Source organism: Oncorhynchus nerka, linkage group LG13, assembly GCF_034236695.1.
Source record: "Oncorhynchus nerka isolate Pitt River linkage group LG13, Oner_Uvic_2.0, whole genome shotgun sequence".
Lineage (NCBI taxonomy): Eukaryota > Metazoa > Chordata > Actinopteri > Salmoniformes > Salmonidae > Oncorhynchus > Oncorhynchus nerka.
Window position 1 is genome coordinate 23,874,302 of NC_088408.1, and position 19,476 is coordinate 23,893,777.

The 19,476-nt window shown below is 43.9% G+C and overlaps 2 protein-coding genes across 3 annotated transcripts in view; one reads left to right on the top strand and one right to left on the bottom strand.

Moving 5' to 3' along the window:
- LOC115139229 (sphingosine-1-phosphate transporter MFSD2B-like) overlaps positions 1-12,113 on the top strand; it is a 25,616-nt gene extending 13,503 nt beyond the window's left edge. The window contains exons 6-15 of the mRNA XM_029676384.2: positions 102-180; positions 288-469; positions 4,645-4,735; positions 5,372-5,493; positions 6,969-7,052; positions 7,214-7,297; positions 8,014-8,123; positions 10,551-10,694; positions 11,223-11,399; positions 11,737-12,113. Coding sequence (XP_029532244.1) covers positions 102-180; positions 288-469; positions 4,645-4,735; positions 5,372-5,493; positions 6,969-7,052; positions 7,214-7,297; positions 8,014-8,123; positions 10,551-10,694; positions 11,223-11,399; positions 11,737-11,788 — 1,125 coding nt within the window. The 3' untranslated portion in view covers positions 11,789-12,113. The remainder of the gene's footprint in view (positions 1-101; positions 181-287; positions 470-4,644; positions 4,736-5,371; positions 5,494-6,968; positions 7,053-7,213; positions 7,298-8,013; positions 8,124-10,550; positions 10,695-11,222; positions 11,400-11,736) is intronic.
- A 307-nt stretch (positions 12,114-12,420) lies between these two features.
- LOC115139230 (WD repeat and coiled-coil-containing protein-like) lies at positions 12,421-19,339 on the bottom strand. Of its 2 annotated transcripts, none has more exons than XM_029676385.2 (4): positions 19,095-19,339; positions 15,153-17,091; positions 14,049-14,169; positions 12,421-13,080 (listed from the first exon to the last, which is right to left on the bottom strand). In XM_029676385.2, the coding sequence occupies exons 1-4, from the start codon at positions 19,130-19,132 to the stop codon at positions 12,884-12,886; spliced, it is 2,295 nt and encodes a 764-aa protein (XP_029532245.1). In that variant the 5' UTR covers positions 19,133-19,339; the 3' UTR covers positions 12,421-12,883. The 2 variants fall into 2 exon arrangements, with proteins under 2 accessions (XP_029532245.1, XP_029532246.1); XM_029676386.2 differs by having other exon boundaries at positions 18,549-19,339.
- Between the last annotated feature and the right edge of the window lie 137 nt (positions 19,340-19,476).

Here is a 19,476-nt window from a genome sequence, read left to right on the forward strand (position 1 = left end):
AAATTATATGGCCTTTGACCCTCTGATCCACTTCTTACAGTATTTCCTATATCTAACCACATCTAATCATGTCCTCTGTGTCTGCTCTGTTTCCTTCCCAGTGTTTCCATGTGCCTTACTCTGCCCTCACCATGTTCCTCAGTCCGGACCAGAAGGAGAGAGACTCGGCCACAGCCTACCGTAGGTCACTATTACACAGACCTTAGGTTGTTTGATCAAATGATACCACTCACCTGTCATTCTGTTTTGATAGTACTTAATAATATAATACATGTGTTATACTGCAGGTATGACCATGGAGGTGCTGGGTACTCTAGTTGGCGCTGCCATCCAGGGTCAAATCGTGGCGAGCGCACACACCCTGAAAAACTGCCCCCAGCACAACATGTCTGCCAGTCACCTAGGCAACGGCAGTGGGGCCGAGATCGTCAAGAGAATCGTTCACTCCCAGGACTTCCTGTCACATGCTGTAAGTGTCACCACGATAACAAACAACCAGACCTGAGGTGTTACCATGGTGATCCTATATTGAAAATAACTGTAACTGACTGTAGTGTCCTGAACTAACTCAGGGCTGTAGTGTCCTGAACTAACTCAGGGCTGTAGTGTCCTGAACTAACTCAGGGCCGTAGTGTCCTGAACTAACTCAGGGCTGTAGTGTCCTGAACTAACTCAGGGCTGTAGTGTCCTGAACTAACTCAGGGCTGTAGTGTCCTGATCTAACTCAGGGCTGTAGTGTCCTGAACTAACTCAGGGCTGTAGTGTCCTGAACTAACTCAGGGCTGTAGTGTCCTGAACTAACTCAGGGCTGTAGTGTCCTGAACTAACTCAGGGCTGTAGTGTCCTGAACTAACTCAGGGCTGTAGTGTCCTGAACTAACTCAGGGCTGTAGTGTCCTGAACTAACTCAGGGCTGTAGTGTCCTGAACTAACTCAGGGCTGTAGTGTCCTGAACTAACTCAGGGCTGTAGTGTCCTGAACTAACTCAGGGCTGTAGTGTCCTGAACTAACTCAGGGCTGTAGTGTCCTGAACTAACTCAGGGCTGTAGTGTCCTGAACTAACTCAGGGCTGTAGTGTCCTGAACTAACTCAGGGCTGTACTTTCACACGCATATTTTCCTTTTACTTAACTTCTTTCTTTCCTTTTTTGAGGCCTCAGAGTTGAAAAGAAACAACAGGAAGCAAGTTGAAGGTCAACAAGCATGAAAATTGTAAATTGTTGAAACTAAAAGGAATAGGATGAATGAATGTGAAGTTTGTGTTTGCAGATTATCTAGAGGTGAGATCTAGTCTTACCAAATCAACCAACTTTAAGAGGGCTTCATATATTATTTATCATCCCAGGTTTTTAGTAAGAGACCACGGGTTAAATCTGAGCCTCTGCCCCCCCCTGACATCAGCCACCAATCCCTGAAATAAGAGACCACAGTCTGTGGGGCGACCACAGTCTGTGTGATTAAGGCTATTTTTATCACATTTAAAAACACATGAATGAACCCCAGACCCCAAACTCAACATGCAGTTTGCTGAGATAAAGGAACCAACAATATTGAACATCTATTTCCGGCCTAAAACCAGCCATACCCAGACCGGAACATTACATATTTAAATGTATCTGTTGTTCATTTTCTAGAAGTAGACATACAGTCAATGAAAACATGAGTGAGACAACCTTGTGAATCTTGTGAATGCAGAGTGATTTCTGGGTAGATAAAACACGGCGAGCGGGCTCCTGCCCAAACTGTTCCGTGTCGGGTTCGGACATGCCGCAGCTATTTAAGGGCTCCAGTGGTACCATGCCAAAGGATTCTGAGTAAACCCCGATGGCGCGGCCTTTTCACCATGCATGGCCCTCTGTAACCACGATGAGCACACATACACTCACACACACACACATGATGGAGATTGAGGAAGGCTCAGTTCAGATGTCTTCCTTGTGTAACCAAAGAAATAAAGATGTGTAGTGGACCCCAGGAAGAGTAGTATAAAACAATACCTAATGGACATCTAAATTGAACAAATAAAGGTTACATTTACACTGTTGTTTTCTTGCCTTTGCAGAATGAGGTGTACATGGTATATTGTTTCTCTCTGTCCTCCTTGCAGAATGAGGTGTACATGGTATACTGTTTCTCTCTGTCCTCCTTGCAGAATGAGGTGTACATGGTATATTGTTTCTCTCTGTCCTCCTTGCAGAATGAGGTGTACATGGTATATTGTTTCTCTCTGTCCTCCTTGCAGAATGAGGTGTACATGGTATGTTGTTTCTCTCTGTCCTCCTTGCAGAATGAGGTGTACATGGTATATTGTTTCTCTCTGTCCTCCTTGCAGAATGAGGTGTACATGGTATATTGTTTCTCTCTGTCCTCCTTGCAGAAGGAGGTGCACATGGTATATTGTTTATCTCTGTCCTCCTTGCAGAATGAGGTGTACATGGTATACTGTTTCTCTCTGTCCTCCTTGCAGAAGGAGGTGTACATGGTATACTGTTTCTCTCTGTCCTCCTTGCAGAATGAGGTGTACATGGTATACTGTTTCTCTCTGTCCTCCTTGCAGAATGAGGTGTACATGGTATACTGTTTCTCTCTGTCCTCCTTGCAGAATGAAGTGTACATGGTATACTGTTTCTCTCTGTCCTCCTTGCAGAATGAGGTGTACATGGTATATTGTTTCTCTCTGTCCTCCTTGCAGAATGAGGTGTACATGGTATACTGTTTCTCTCTGTCCTCCTTGCAGAATGAGGTGTACATGGTATATTGTTTCTCTCTGTCCTTGCAGAATTGAGGTGTACATGGTATATTGTTTCTCTCTGTCCTCCTTGCAGAATGAGGTGTACATGGTATACTGTTTCTCTCTGTCCTCCTTGCAGAATGAGGTGTACATGGTATGTTGTTTCTCTCTGTCCTCCTTGCAGAATGAGGTGTACATGGTATATTGTTTCTCTCTGTCCTCCTTGCAGAATGAGGTGTACATGGTATATTGTTTCTCTCTGTCCTCCTTGCAGAATGAGGTGCACATGGTATACTGTTTCTCTCTGTCCTCCTTGCAGAATGAGGTGTACATGGTATATTGTTTCTCTCTGTCCTCCTTGCAGAATGAGGTGTACATGGTATATTGTTTCTCTCTGTCCTCCTTGCAGAATGAGGTGTACATGGTATATTGTTTCTCTCTGTCCTCCTTGCAGAATGAGGTGTACATGGTATATTGTTTCTCTCTGTCCTCCTTGCAGAATGAGGTGTACATGGTATATTGTTTCTCTCTGTCCTTGCAGAATGAGGTGTACATGGTATATTGTTTCTCTCTGTCCTCCTTGCAGAATGAGGTGTACATGGTATACTGTTTCTCTCTGTCCTCCTTGCAGAATGAGGTGTACATGGTATATTGTTTCTCTCTGTCCTCCTTGCAGAATGTGGTGTACATGGTATGTTGTTTCTCTCTGTCCTCCTTGCAGAATGAGGTGTACATGGTATATTGTTTCTCTGTCCTCCTTGCAGAATGAGGTGCAGAATGTGGTGTACATGGTATGTTGTTTCTCTCTGTCCTCCTTGCAGAATGAGGTGTATATTGTTTCCCTCTGTTCTCCTTGCAGAATGGTATATTGTTTCTCTCTGTCCTCCTTGCAGAATGAGGTGTACATGGTATATTGTTTCTCTCTGTCCTTGCAGAATGAGGTGTACATGGTATGTTGTTTCTCTCTGTCCTCCTTGCAGAATGAGGTGTACATGGTATATTGTTTCCCTCTGTTCTCCTTGCAGAATGAGGTGTACATGGTATATTGTTTCTCTCTGTCCTCCTTGCAGAATGAGGTGTACATGGTATGTTGTTTCTCTCTGTCCTCCTTGCAGAATGAGGTGTACATGGTATACTGTTTCTCTCTGTCCTTGCAGAATGAGGTGTACATGGTATATTGTTTCTCTCTGTCCTCCTTGCAGAATGAGGTGTACATGGTATATTGTTTCTCTCTGTCCTCCTTGCAGAATGAGGTGTACATGGTATACTGTTTCTCTCTGTCCTCCTTGCAGAATGAGGTGTACATGGTATACTGTTTCTCTCTGTCCTTGCAGAATGAGGTGTACATGGTATATTGTTTCTCTCTGTCCTTGCAGAATGAGGTGTACATGGTATACTGTTTCTCTCTGTCCTCCTTGCAGAATGAGGTGTACATGGTATACTGTTTCTCTCTGTCCTCCTTGCAGAAAGAGGTGTACATGGTATATTGTTTCTCTCTGTCCTTGCAGAATGAGGTGTACATGGTATATTGTTTCTCTCTGTCCTCCTTGCAGAATGAGGTGTACATGGTATATTGTTTCTCTCTGTCCTCCTTGCAGAATGAGGTGTACATGGTATACTGTTTCTCTCTGTCCTCCTTACAGAATGAGGTGTACATGGTATACTGTTTCTCTCTGTCCTTGCAGAATGAGGTGTACATGGTATACTGTTTCTCTCTGTCCTCCTTGCAGAATGAGGTGTACATGGTATATTGTTTCTCTCTGTCCTCCTTGCAGAATGAGGTGTACATGGTATACTGTTTCTCTCTGTCCTCCTTACAGAATGAGGTGTACATGGTATACTGTTTCTCTCTGTCCTCCTTGCAGAATGAGGTGTACAGTAACAGTATATGATTGTTCATTCTCTCTACTTGCAGAAGGAGATGTATATGATCGCTGCTGGTGTGATTGGAGGAGTGTTTCTCATCTGCACTGTGGTCATGTTCCTGGGAGTCAAAGAGAGAGACGGTGAGTGTGTGCGTGTGCTCGCATATGTGCTTGTGTGTGTGTGTGTTTGTGCACACTCTTTCCCAGCAAGTGAGTGTGCTCCTCTCTCTTTCCCTTCATTCATTTCACTCAAACGCCATTTGCAATGTACCAGTAAGCACAGTAGCACTCCGTTGAATTGTTTTGAGCCTTATTCTGACTGGACTATTTCTGGCCTCCATATAGCCTCATGCAATAAAATACAGTATATACTGTAGCTAGCTTCAGCCTCATGCAATGATTATCCAACTCAGGAAAACAAGGAGGACTAAGTGTTAAGTATAAAATGACATATCTTGTGTGTTTATACTGCACATGGAGGCTGTCAATGAACTGCTGACCTCTGTACCAGCGAACCTGTCAGTTCTGGTTCACTGAACTTATACCCCCCCACACACACACACACACAGAGCATAGCAATACTAGCAATGCAGGGGCATCTACAGGGTTACCAGATTGGAGGGGAAGTCTCCCATATGTGTCTCACTCATGCTTTCTTCTCTCTGGTGCTTTGCGGGCTAGTTTGAGCTATTTTTTTAGAGTGGGATAAAAGATGGAAACCAAAGAAACTGTCTCTTTTGACACTGTCAGATCTCGTTATTTTTCTTCCTCGCACAGATCCGTACATTTCGAAGACGGAGAAGCAGATCCCATTCCACAAGGGCTTCATCCTGGTGATGCGTCACGGTCCCTACCTCACTCTGACTGCTGCCTTCCTCTTCATCTCCGTTGCCATTCAGGTGGGAACATTGATACACCCCTTCTCAGACATGACACCCACAGTGGGATGGGTGTTGTGTTATGATTTGTGGGCACATTGATAGACCCCCTCTCAGACATGACACCCACAGTGGGATGGGTGTTGTGTTATGATTTGTGGGCACATTGATAGACCCCCTCTCAGACATGACACCCACAGTGGGATGGGTGTTGTGTTATGATTTGTGGGCACATTGATAGACCCCCTCTCAGACATGACACCCACAGTGGGATGGGTGTTGTGTTATGATTTGTGGGCACATTGATAGACCCCCTCTCAGACATGACACCCACAGTGGGATGGTAATGGGTGTTGTGTTATGATTGGTGGGCACATTGATAGACCCCCTCTCAGACATGACACCCACAGTGGGATGGGTGTTGTGTTATGATTTGTGGGCACATTGATAGACCCCCTCTCAGACATGACACCCACAGTGGGATGGGTGTTGTGTTATGATTTGTGGGCACATTGATAGACCCCCTCTCAGACATGACACCCACAGTGGGATGGGTGTTGTGTTATGATTTGTGGGCACATTGATAGACCCCCTCTCAGACATGACACCCACAGTGGGATGGGTGTTGTGTTATGATTTGTGGGCACATTGATAGACCCCCTCTCAGACATGACACCCACAGTGGGATGGGTGTTGTGTTATGATTTGTGGGCACATTGATAGACCCCCTCTCAGACATGACACCCACAGTGGGATGGGTGTTGTGTTATGATTTGTGGGCACATTGATAGACCCCCTCTCAGACATGACACCCACAGTGGGATGGGTGTTGTGTTATGATTTGTGGGCACATTGATAGACCCCCTCTCAGACATGACACCCACAGCGGGATGGTAATGGGTCTTGTGTTATGATTGGTGGGCACATTGATAGACCCCCTCTCAGACATGACACCCACAGCGGGATGGTAATGGGTCTTGTGTTATGATTGGACCCAGAATGGCTCCAGATACAGCCTGCCTGCCATTGAATGTTGATTTGATCAAGAAAAATAGAGCACTCAGTGTGTTTGAGGAAATATGCTTGACAGCATCTCTCTCTCAGCTCCAAATCCATCCGGTGATGATAGACAGACAGATAGTCATATTACAATGATGTAATATCTAGTTATTGTTATCATTATGAGAATTCTCAGTGGTACACTTGTATGGCTGTGATCATATGGTTGGTTGGCATTGGAACTATATAGTACAGCTTTGATAGATTCCACCTCAAACATCTCAACTGCCGTATCTCACAAATCTTCCCTTTAATAACTTACTGTCAGCTCATCAGAATAGAAGGATTATATATCATTCAAGAGCAGGGAGGAAACGTTGCGTTAGTCAGCAGCTTCTCCAGTGATTTGGCACCGTGGGCAGAGAGGATAGGACAGTGCTGAATATTCAGAATCTTTCTGAAGAACGAATGTGTGTGATATCTGATCTGATTTGCAGTTGGTGCAAAGCAACTTTGTCCTGTTCTGTACGCATGCAGTGGACCTGAGAGACCACTTCCAGAACATTGTGCTGACCATCCTGGTGAGTTCTGGTTTCAGACCTAGATCAATGTAACTAGAAACTTACACTTTCACACAAATGTCCTATTGACATCAGTGCATGGTTTTATATGACATTAGAGTATACTTAAAACCAAAAACAATAGTATAGCATGTTCTTAAAAATGATACTCCTCTTCCCAGGTATCTGCAGTAGTGAGCATCCCTTTGTGGCAGTGGTTTCTGGAGCGGTTCGGCAAGAAGAAGGCAGCCTTCTGTGGAATCACGGTAAGTGTCTGGGACTGGGTGGTGGTGATGCTCCACTGATGATAAAAACGTGCCACCTTGTGTACAAACATATTATTGCTTCTGGAGAGGCAAAAAAAATCTCTGGTATTACATTTAAGACATTTACATTTACATATTATTACATACATTACGTATTATTATAATACGGTATTACAAACAGGGTTGGAGAGTAACTAATTACAAAAAAACTAGCTGTAGTCAGTGAAATTAGCAACAAAATTATTTTAATCAGATTACAGATTCTTTTGAAAACCTAGATGATTTACTTTTTGGATTTACTTTTGAAATCAGAAAGGATTTTTGCAAAAAAATACATTGACATCTTTATGTTTTCTCAATGACATTCAATTCAGCATTGAAAAAAGGCGCAAGTTTAAGTTTGTTCCACCTGATCGAGTCCACAAGTCAGAGACCACTGACCACAAGTCAGAGACCACTTTGATGACACACCAAATACGTTTGATGGATCCTTTTTGTCTTCTTCTATTGCCTCTTAAAGGGAAAGTAATCAGATTGTGTTACTTAACTGATTACAATTTTTGACAGGTAACTAGTAACTGTAATGGATTACATTTAGAAAGTAACCTACCCAAGCCTGATTGCAAATGTGTGTGCAACTAACTGTGTATACAGTAAGTACAGTATGTGTGTGTGTGTGTGTTCATTCCTCTTACTCCATCTCTCTTTCTGTCCAGTGGATCATACCGTTCACAGTGATGCTGGTGTTCATTCCTAACCTGGTCGTAGCCTACGTAGTGGCTGTCTCTTCTGGACTCAGTGTGGCTGCATCACTCCTCCTACCATGGTGAGCCCAATTGAATTGTGCTGGCACAAAGGTCCTCTGTGGATGTGGTGTAGTTGTAGTACCACTAGCACTAGCCACTGGTTGTAGCTATAGTAGCAATAGTAAACATATTCTTGGGGTGGTAAAATAGCCACAGCCCTTGTAGAATTACTATTCTATTGCTGTAATAGCAGCAGTCTACACTTCTCTCTGTCCATTCAGTGGTTAGAGCGTTGGGCCAGTAACCGAAAGGTTGCTGGATCGAATCCCTGTGCTGACAAGGTAAAAATCGTCCACTCTGCCCCTGAACAAGGCAGTTAACCCACTGTTCCGCGGTAGGCCGTCATTGTAAATAAGAATTTGTTCTTAACTGACTTGCCTAGTTACAGAAAAAATACAAAAATGTAATTCACCCCTGGCATGATACAGTCACGCCTGGCTATGATGTCATGTTGTTGAATGAGATGTGTCTATAAACCTCAGGGGGGGCTACAGTCTCCACTTTCATTCTGTTATTACTGTTGTTTATAGCACATTGCCTTCCCATCTCCTTTTCTCCCTCTTCACCCTCCTGTCTCATTCTCTCCTCCCTCCTTTCTCTATCACTCTTTCCCTGCCTCCTCCGTACTTCTCTTCCCTCTCTAAATGACAGGGTTTATCGCATGGGGGTCATCATGCTGTGTATGTACACTATATATACCAAAGTATGTGGACACCTCTTCAAATTAGTGGATTTGGCTATTTCAGCCACACCCGTTGCTGACAGGTGTATAAAATCTCCATAGACAAACATTGACAGTAGAATGTCCATACTGAAGAGCTCAGTGACTTTCAACATGGCACCGTCATAGGATGCCACCTTTCTAACAAGTCAGTTTGTCAAATGTCTGCCCTGCTAGAGCTGCCCCTGTCAACTGTAAGTGCTGTTATTGTGAAGTGGAAACATCTAGGAGCAACAACGGCTCAGCTGTGAAGTGGTAGGCCACACAAGCTCACAGAACGGGACCGCCAAGTGCTGAAGCGCGTAGAGCGTAAAAATTGTCTGTCCTCAGTTGCAACACTCACTACCGAGTTCCAAACTGCCTCTGGAAGCAACTTCAGCACAATAACTGTTTCTCGGGATCTTCATGAAATGAGTTTTCATGGCTGAACAGCCAACAAGCCTAAGATCACCATGCGCAATGCCAAGCGTCTGCTGGAGTGGTGTAAAGCTCACCACCATTGGACTCTGGAGCAGTGGAAACACATTCTCTGGAATGATAAATCACGCTTCACCATCTGGCATTCGGACGAATCTGGGTTTGGCGGTTGTCAGGAGAACGCTACCTGCCCCAATGCATAGTGCCAAATGTAGGAGGAGGAGGAATAATGGTCTGGGGCTGTTTTCATGGTTCGGGCTAGGCCCCTTAGTTGCAGTGAAAGTAAATCTTAACGCTACAGCATACAATGACAATCTGGACGATTCTGTGCTTCCAACTTTGTGGCAACAGTTTGGGGAAGGTCCTTTCCTGTTTCAGCATGACAATGCTACTGTGCACAAAGCGAGGTCTATACAGAAATGGTTTGTCAAGATCTGTATGGAAGAACTTGATTGGCCTGCACAGAGCCCTGACCTAAACCCCATCGAACACTTTTGGGATGAATTGGAACGCCGACTGCGAGCCAGGCCTAATCACCCAACATCAGTGCCCGACCTCGCTAATGCTCTCATGGCTGAATGGAAGTATGTCCCCGCAGCAATGTACCAACATCTAGTGGAAAGCCTTCCCAGAAGAGTGGAAGCTGTTATAGCAGCAATGGGGAGACCAACTCCACATTAATGCCCATGACTATTGAATGAGATGTTCAACAAGCAGGTGTCCACATACTTTTGGTCATGTGGTGTATGACTGTCTGTCTTTTTATCTGGCTCCCGAGTGGTGCAGATTTCTAAAGTACTGCATCTCAGTGCTAGAGGTGTCACTACAGACCCTGTTTTGATTCCAGGCTGTATCACAACCGGCTGTGATTGGGAGTCCCATAGGGCGGCACACATTTGTCCCAGCATCGTCTGGGTTAGGCTGTCATTATAAATAAGAATTTGCTGTTAATTGACTTGCCTAGTTAAATAAAGGTTAAATAAAAAATAGAAATACAATGATCTGGTGATTCCCCATCTGTGGTCGGAGCAGTTCGGCTACAGTTAGCTTCATCTTGTAATCATGTCATCACGTAGTAGCAGTAATTTCGCCAGACCATTTCAACTCTGCTCTATGAGCACCATTGTAGCCATTTCATCCTCTAGCGCTATAAGTAGACTGCTCCTCCTCAGACAGATGGAGTCATCGAGACCGGTTGTATAACATGATGATGAGGTAGGCCTATAAGCTGTTGATATTTAAGCTGGAGATATTTAACCTATAAGCTGGAGATATTTTCATGTAGTATTGTGTGTGTGTTGTGTTTCAGGTCGATGCTGCCAGATGTGGTGGATGACTTCCGTCTGGCCAACCCCTGCTGTAAAGGCTATGAGGCCATCTTCTACTCCTTCTACGTGTTCTTCACCAAGTTTGCTGCTGGGATCTCTCTCGGAGTGTCCACCCTCTGCCTCGAGTGAGTCAGACAGACAGACAGACAGACAGACAGACAGACAGACAGACAGACAGACAGACAGACAGACAGACAGACAGACAGACAGACAGACAGACAGACAGACAGACAGACAGACAGACAACATAAACACTAACACAAGAGTATTAAAGGCATTCATTACTGAAAATAGGATTTCCTTGGGAGTATCCATGCCTTGCCTCGAGTGAGTCAAACACACAAACACTGATCCACATCAGGAGAAACATAAACAAGTTAACAACACTTCTGGCATCTCTCTTGGAGTGAGTCAGATGCCACGAACACCAAGTCAGTTAAATAACACAGGAGTGAGATGTATAGAGAGAAACACATAAACACAAGCCTGATGTATGCATTAATAGGCCATTGTAGTCTATTGCATTTATGAAATTGGTGAGTGTGTAACTGTCGGTATGATACAGGTGTGCATCTCTACAGGTTTGCAGGTTAAGATACTTTATGTATCTCTACAAGTTTGCTGTGTATAATACGTGTGTGTGGTATCTTCAGGTTTGCGGGTTATGACACAGGGGCATGCAGGCAGCCTGCTCAAGTAGCCTACACTCTGAAACTGCTCATAGGCGCTGCCCCGGTGGCCTTCATCGTAACAGGCCTGTTGATACTGCTGCTCTACCCCATCAGTGAGGACGTCCGGCTCAGGAACAAACTCTGTCTGGAGGAGCTACGGTGAGGAACCCACACGTTTCTGTTGTCAGACGTTGCTAGAACGTCACAGTGCTCTTGTAAAGTCATGTATAAGACAATAAGGGGATACATGCTTATGACATGTCTGACAATGCATTATAAGTGTATCATAATGCTTTATTATATGCATGCTTAAGTGAAGTGTTACCAAACTGAGTATTTGGATCACAAAGATTGAGTGCATTAAGAGTACAGTACACCACCGTCTCTCACCACTGTCATTCCTTTAGGTTGAGTAAAACTACGGTGGCCTGAAATGGCTCAAATACCAACATACAGTACCTTCAATCTAAATGTTTATTTTCTCTTTCTTCTACAGGAAACAAAGCTGCATCAGCTCCAGAACGCTGGAGGATCTGAGCAATCCATGACCTGGGATGGAATGGACAGGAGAGGTTTCACATGCGGCAGATTCCAGTTCCCCAACCGGAATATGACTTCTATTAGTGTATATTACACTGAGAAATAATCACATGATAGTTATGTTTTCATGTAAACATTTTAAGTTTGTTTCTGTATTTTCACATGAACCTGTAAAGTATAGCCATCTTGAATATACCTACAAGATAACCTTATTTATATAAATGAATGTATATCACTATTTGCTGTGTTTAGCAGACATTGCTGGTATTTATGAATGGTATCTGAGTATTATAATGGTTTGGGCTTAATAAATACTGTTGACTTTGGTTAGTAGATGGACTGAACCATGACTTCTTAACTTCAAATATAGTAGAGGAAGGTTCCATGTAAGTTCCATTTTGGGCTCTCTAAGGCACTGCATCTCAGTTCTAGAGGTGTCACTACAGACACCCTGGTTCGAACCCAGGCTGCATCGCAACCGGCCGTGATTGCTCCCATTGGGCGGTGCACAATTGGTCCAGCATCGTCTGGGTTTTGCCAGTGTAGGCCGTCATTGTAAATAAGAATTTGTTCTTAACTGACTTGCCTAATTAAATAAAGGTTTAATATTCAATCATAAGTTGAGTGATGAAACTATCCATTTTAAACATTTGAACGTTTTAATAATATACAATCGTATAACACACAAACAGGATACATCTCTTTGGGATTTGGTGGCAGCTACTGAACTCTGCCAGCCAAAACACCACACTATCTTACCTCAGTGCTCTGATTAAAAAAACAGAACTTCATCTTGAACCAGATGGGCATATAATACAAAGCCCCAAAAAATATAATCTCCCAAAGTCACTAAATGTAAACATTCTGTTTGAAAGGTGCTTCTTTCAAAGGTGTATTGAATAATCCCCCAACTGAAAAAGGAACATTTGCCACCCAGTACTGCTTGTTCATAAAAAGCTGCCGAGGGGTTGAGTCTTTGCGTGTGCAGTTTTTAGATATGCATGCATAAAGCATTGACATCTCATATGTTATGCTAGGCGGTAGTCCCATGCTGTGTGCTCTCTCCCACTATACTGAAGTCTGTTTTGAGATTTATGCTGTGTTCAAGTCTCTGTGTTGGGGTAAGATTTGACTGGGCTGGAGGGAGATTTGACTGGGCTGGAGGGGCAGGAGTCTGGGCTGCCAGGGGTCCTGATGGGAGATTTACTCTTTCCGTTCCTCACCGTCAACTCCTCTTTGGGTTTAAAAATCAGGGGTACAAAGCCCTCTGCATCCGCTACCAGGACTATCCACAACGGACCTGGAACACACAGGAGACAGGAGTTTCAAGTTTAAGGAAGTTTTTTATTTCATTCATATTTTATTTATCTCAATGCTTTATAAGACTGTTTAACTTATATAAAACCATGAGAGTCATTGATTACATCCATTTAACCCTTTGAATAGATAGTCCTAAGCTTTTCAACCAGTAAGTGTCTACTAATCATTTAATAGAGCGCTTTTTAAAGTACAGTAACCACAACATACGGCTCTCTTAGATTGCTGCAAAAACCCTAACAGTGAAACTCCTGAATGGACTGGTGTCATAAATACTCTATAAATAGTATTGTAGTTTGCGGAGGCGTGCTGAGTGTGTATATTAGCAGAACGAACCCAGGGAGGGTGTGGTGGGGCTGTAAGCTGCTTCTGTTTTAAACCTTTTAATCCACAGTAACCCTATAATCACTCCCATATTCAGCCTCTCCACCCTCCGTTTAACACCAAATACTTTGTTTAAAATGCATGTCATTTTGGGGGGAGTGAAACAGAGATGTCATTATTTTGATATACAACATCTTCTCTAATTAGTTGTAATAGCTGAGAGAAGCTCAGTAGTTCCTCAGTCTAGACTATGGGCTGAGGATATGGCGGTTATTCTTATATGAATAGATTCCTGGAAACCTGAGGGAAAACGTTTTTTTTCTTCTATCCCCGTCCACACACACACACACTTCTGAGAAAACTACCCAATTTCCTCTTGAGGCATGCCTACATTGGGAAGAGCCAATAATGTCAGTCTGCACGTATGAATTGTGTTGATTTCTGTAATCAGGGAATCACCCCGCTGTGTATGATGATGTCATATCGCTGAGTCTACCTTTAATCTCAAATAACTGGTTGAATTAAGCCTGAGGTATACATAGTGAAAACATAGAATCATCTGAAGCCTTAAGACTGCAACCATGTGTTATTATTGGTATGGGGGAAGCCCATGGGCCAGATACGTACCATACACCATCTCTACTATAGTGACGTTGAAGAGCTCCTGAAGAACCTTCAGACACAGCTTCCCCTCACACAACAACACTGGCCTTCTCTCATCTATAAACACATTCTCAGACAGCTGCTTCTGCATGGAGGAGAGGGACGAGATAGAGACAGATAGATGATAGAGAGAGAGCGAGATAGATGATAGAGAGAGAGCGAGATAGAGAGAGTGGAGGGGGGTTAGTTAGTACAATTCTGACCTCAAGAACACAGACAGTTATTGATGGATGCAACAGCAAGGCATCATTTCACAAATTTGCTTTTAATCGCTCTTTTAGGAACACCATAATAGCACACAATGTGCTGTCAGCGTACTGCCTATTATTAGATAATGGTGGATAGCAAACTCTAGCCTGGAGAGTACATTAAAGTAAGTCTCTACTGTATCTTCACCTTCAGACAAGTCCCACCAAGTTCAACATTAGCCCTTTATGCTAATATCTGCTGAATGCTGAATCTGGGTGCATTATACTCATACAGTTCATTCCTTTGTGTGTCTAATAGTGACGGGGGAAAAATTATATATAGTTACATATCGCAATATTATATTTGGACTCCAAGTATCGATTTGTAAAAACACTTTTGCTACTTTAGGTAGAGATGGTCGACTGTACCTGTGCTAAAACTCAGTTATTATTCATCCTATAGCTTGTTCTCCATCTTCTTTTTAAATAGGGAGCCAACACATTTTCAGCACTTTTATTTCCCTTACTGATCAAAACTCATTTTCTCATGCTCTCTCTCCAGCAGATATGAACAATATGTTTGGAACATCAAATCGCAATAAAAATACCAGTATTGAATCGCAATACATATATAATCGTAATACATATCGTATCGGCACCTAAGTATCGGGATAATATTATATTGTGAGGTCCCTGGCAATTCACAGCCCTAGAGTCTAACGTAACTTCATTATACAAAGGTGGGGCCTATAATTTCAATAAATAAGATCTTTCAACAAACATTATCTTTTAAAATATTGCTCTGAAAATCTCCAGCTTTTGCAGACATAGAAATTAAATATCCCAAATGAAGTAATATCTTGTAAGATGTAACCCCTACCTGACATGTGATGTTAACGTATGGAGGATCACAGGCATTGGGGTAACTAGTCCCCAGACCCCTTTTGCCGTTCCGGGTGAAGTCCCTGATCTCTGTCAGACACTGTTGCACCTCAGAAAAACGAGAGAAAATCCTCTCCATGTTCTGAGATAGCTGCTCCAGGTTCCTCTCCTTCTCTCTGGGGGCCAAGGGGGTGGTTTTGGGCAGGGTGGGGAGCTCCGTGTGGGGCTTATCCCTAGGGTTGTAGTATGGGGAGCAGGTTTGACTTGACTCCCTGCTAGCCTGTCCTGCCATGGAGAGCATCGTCATTCGGTTGACGGGTTCCGTGTGGAAGTTTTCGACCGTAATGGAGGAAGCGTTAGAGTGAGGTTGGTCAGAGGTGTGACAGAGGTCAGAGTAGGAGAAGTCCACTGAGCTGGTGACTGAGCTGGGCTCCGGGCTTCTCACCTCCTCCACCAGCCTCCTCCTGCTGCTCCCTGGAGAATGGGACTGGATTACATCTCCTCCCGGCAGCACCAGCTCCTTAATCTCAACAAGCTCCTGCTGCTCATCTTTAGAGAAGACATGCTTCGAGTGGCGTCTAACGGGGGATTCTCGATTCGGGGAGGGACACGCCGGGGTTCCTCCGTTGTAGACAATCTCCTTGGATGCGAGGCGCAGGATATATTTGTCCGTATTGGAGGAGGGGAGGAAGGCAGGGTCTTTGGACTTCTGTCTGCCAATCATGAGAAGCAACATCTTGTCACCAAGAAAGCAGATGCCTTTGGGCCTCTCGTTTTTCTGTAAGGAGATCTGCTGGATGTTGGGCATGGTGGACGGTGTGATGCAGTAGACCAGTACCATGCTACATGTGTTGGAGGCCACTGCCACCGTGGAACCTCTGGAGTCAAAGGCCACAATGTCTGGCACCAGGATCCCAGGGATGCTGACCTTACTGGTGCTGGTGACTTTCCGTTCGTAGGTTACCAGGATAAGGTGCGACGAATCCTGTCCAGAGCCAGTCAGGTGGTCCCTGCGGCGTAGGTGTAAGAGTGGACTAGGGTCTGAGCGCCGGTGCTTAGCCAGGAGGTGGGTGAGGTCCATAGGACCGCCGGAGGCAGAGCAGGAGAGGTAGGACCTCTCAGAGTCAAAGGACCTCCTGCGGGGGTCTATACAGCCATCCTCGTCCAACATCACCATAGGAGAAGAATGTCCAGGTAGGGAGGACTCTGAATCTGAGGACACGTCAAATGCTATGCCAGCGTTCAGCCCGCAGATCCTATCCAGAGGCAGCTCTGTAGCTACTGCCACCTGGGCCTCGCCTGTTGACTCGATGGCACAGATGTACCCGCCCACGTCAAAGATGGGGCAGAAGGAGCAGGCTAAAAGACTCTTCTGAACATCGTTATAGATGTAGGAGTGAAGGGCGCTTCCTATAGCCAAAACCAACCGGGTGCCATCTTTGGTCCAGCAGGCACAGTGGATGAGTCCACTGCCTTTAATATCAGCCTTGACCCTACGGTTGTCCACGCGGACGCAGAACAGCACAGAGGCATCTTTCTTAGTGAGGACAGAAAGGATGTCCATCTTGGGATGCCAGACACACCCCTCAGACAGAAGGGGGAACGGTTCGCTCATCTCACAGGTCTGAGTGCAGAGCAGCTTGTTCTGTTCCAGAGCGCTGAGCTGCAGCTGCCACACTGTGACATGTTTCTTGTGTTGGACGGCCAACAGGGCAGGAGCACCGGAACAGCACAGAGGGCCCCAGGAGAGGCTGAATACATGCTCAAATTGACCGATGACGTTGGTGTCGCCGAATTTGACTTCGCAGTTGTCATAGTAGAGGGAGGTGAGGCAGACCTGCTTCCCGTCAGTCCAGGCTATCCCGTGGACGGGGTGGATGGTTTGGTGTAGCGTGTTCAGACCTGACCTCAGCAACTTGGCTTTGCCCAGTTCCATACTGACAGTCAAGCAAGTACAGATTAATCCAAACGGAGAGAGAAACAATGATCAGTAACATTGATTAAAGAAGAAACAATCACTCATTCAATAGCATTGATGAGGGCAGAGGATATCGGTCATGAGGATTTTGCAGGCAGAAGACCAGTTCCAGCTATCTTGACTGCCATCCCACACTAAGAATAGGACAAGCTTCTCTTGTCCTGTGCCTCTGGCATCCCTAATCCCCTCTGCCTGAGGGTTACACCCCAGGGCCAGAGCTGAGCTGATTAGTCCAAATGACCTTAACCACGCAGATCATGTAGGTTAAATTACACTCCAGCTTAACAGAGGAACCAGTGGTGTAGAGTAGGTAAAAAAAAACTTGAAAGTACTATTTAAGTCGTTTTTTGGGGTATCTGTACTTTACTATTTATATTTTTGACAACTTTTACTTATTCCTAAAGAAAATATTGTACTTTTTACTCCATACATTTTCCTTGACAACCAAAATTACTCATTACATTTTGAATGCTTAGCATGACAGGAAAATGGTGAAATTCACGCACTTATCAAGAGAACACGTGGTCATCCCTACTGCCTCTGGCCTGGCAGACTCACTAAACACAAATGCATATTTTGTAAATCATGTCTGAGTGTTGGAGTGTGCCCCTGGCAATCCGAACATTTTAAAACAAGAACATGGTGCCGTCTGCTTTGCTTAATATAAGGAATTTGAAATTATTCATGACTTTTGATAATTAACTATATTTTAGCAATTACATTAACTTTTGATACTTTAGTATATTTAAAACCAAATACTTTTAGACTTTTACTCAAGTAGTATTTTACTGGCGGACTTTGACTTTTACTGGAGATAGCGCACCGGACTTCGGACTCGAAGGTCGAGGGTTCGAGACCTGCTCCCTGCTGTTTCATTACAGTATCTATACTTTTACTCAAGTATGACAATTGGGTACTTTTTCCACCACTGAGAGGAACTGGTATCTGTGTTGTTGTGATGTCAAACTGTATTATTTGCTGGCTAGCTAACTAAACTAGAAGTAGAGCTAATCGCTTTTGGCAGGCAAATTTGACCTTAGTCTGGATTTGGGTACGAGGCAATCCTTGTTTAACATTAGGTCTTCAGGTAGCTCATCAATATTGGACAAAAGGAGCCCAACGTTACTACTTAGTCTAAGGACCTTACATCTTCTGTTTAACGGCGAATTGACTCTGAAAGCCAAAACAGCCAAATACTCCCATCTAAACGTGAATTGATTCTCATTTGCGGTACGGTTCCAGAAACATAAATCCCTCTACCTTCATATATCAAAACAATTTCACAAACGCAAAATACACACTTAAAGTACATCAAATGGGGCTGCTGAGGAGAGAACGTCTCATAATAATGTCTGGAACGGAGCAAATGGAATGTCATCAAACATCTGGAAACGATGTGTTTGATGTATTAGTTACCATTTCGCTGGAGTCATTAGCACGAGCCTGTTCTCCCAAATGAAGGTGCCACCAAACCCGTGCTGTACACTGTTTTAACGGTGTTCGGAGATGCACAAAGCTAATTGGCCACGTGATAACCCTAACCCTATAATGGTGCCTATCATTTTAACATTTTGTTTTTAGAAAATTATTTCTCGCCGATATATAACATAAGGTCCTTATGCACAAAAAAAACGTACCGCAAGCGATGCGTGTGACCGAGCATCGCGGCTCTTAACAAAACTCTCCCTTACAAGACGTCTTTCGTCCAATGACTTATGTGTAATGTATTGAACAGTCATGATCAAATTGAAATTATTCATGACTTTTGATAATTAACTATATTTTAGCAATTACATTAACTTGAGGTAGGTTATTAATTTGTGCTAGCTAGAATTAGTATCACATCAAATGAAATTAAACCTAGAAGGTCAAGTCAAAAGCTATTACAGCAAAGATTTGCTATTATCACCTGCAATTTAGGTTATAAAGCTAGCTACTCAATAATATTAGAAAATCATTTACCTGACAGTTACTGGATAGCTATCTACAGTAGCTGTCATTTTGGGGGTCTGGCCAGTTTATAACACATGTAGCTAACGTTAGCTAGCTAGCTACATCCATCAGCGAAGTAGCTATATGGCGAATACGTTCTTTAGTCACGAAATTATATGCACAAACGTGTCATTACATGCCTCGATTGTCTTGTCAAACCATAAATCTTGATCACATTTCCCAAGTTTATTTCACTTCTCCATGAACTGCTTTCATGAACTGGAATTGAAAGACGAGAAAATAGAAAAGCATTATGGGTCTTGAAGTTTATGGAAAGTCTGGTGTATTTCATGTGTTGACCACTTGGGGGCCTTCTTGTCCACGGTCATTGCCAGGTCAGAGCTCAGTCGCA

Excerpts from the sequence above, each read along its gene's own strand:
- LOC115139230 (XM_029676385.2), bottom strand. The coding sequence starts at position 19,132 with ATGACAGCTACTGTAGATAGCTATCCAGTAACTGTCAG. Across the intron at positions 14,170-15,152 it reads ACGTTAACATCACATGTCAG|AAGCAGCTGTCTGAGAATGT; the intron begins GTAGGGGTTACA and ends TCCTCCATGCAG. Across the intron at positions 13,081-14,048 it reads TATAGTAGAGATGGTGTATG|GTCCGTTGTGGATAGTCCTG; the intron begins GTACGTATCTGG and ends TGTGTGTTCCAG.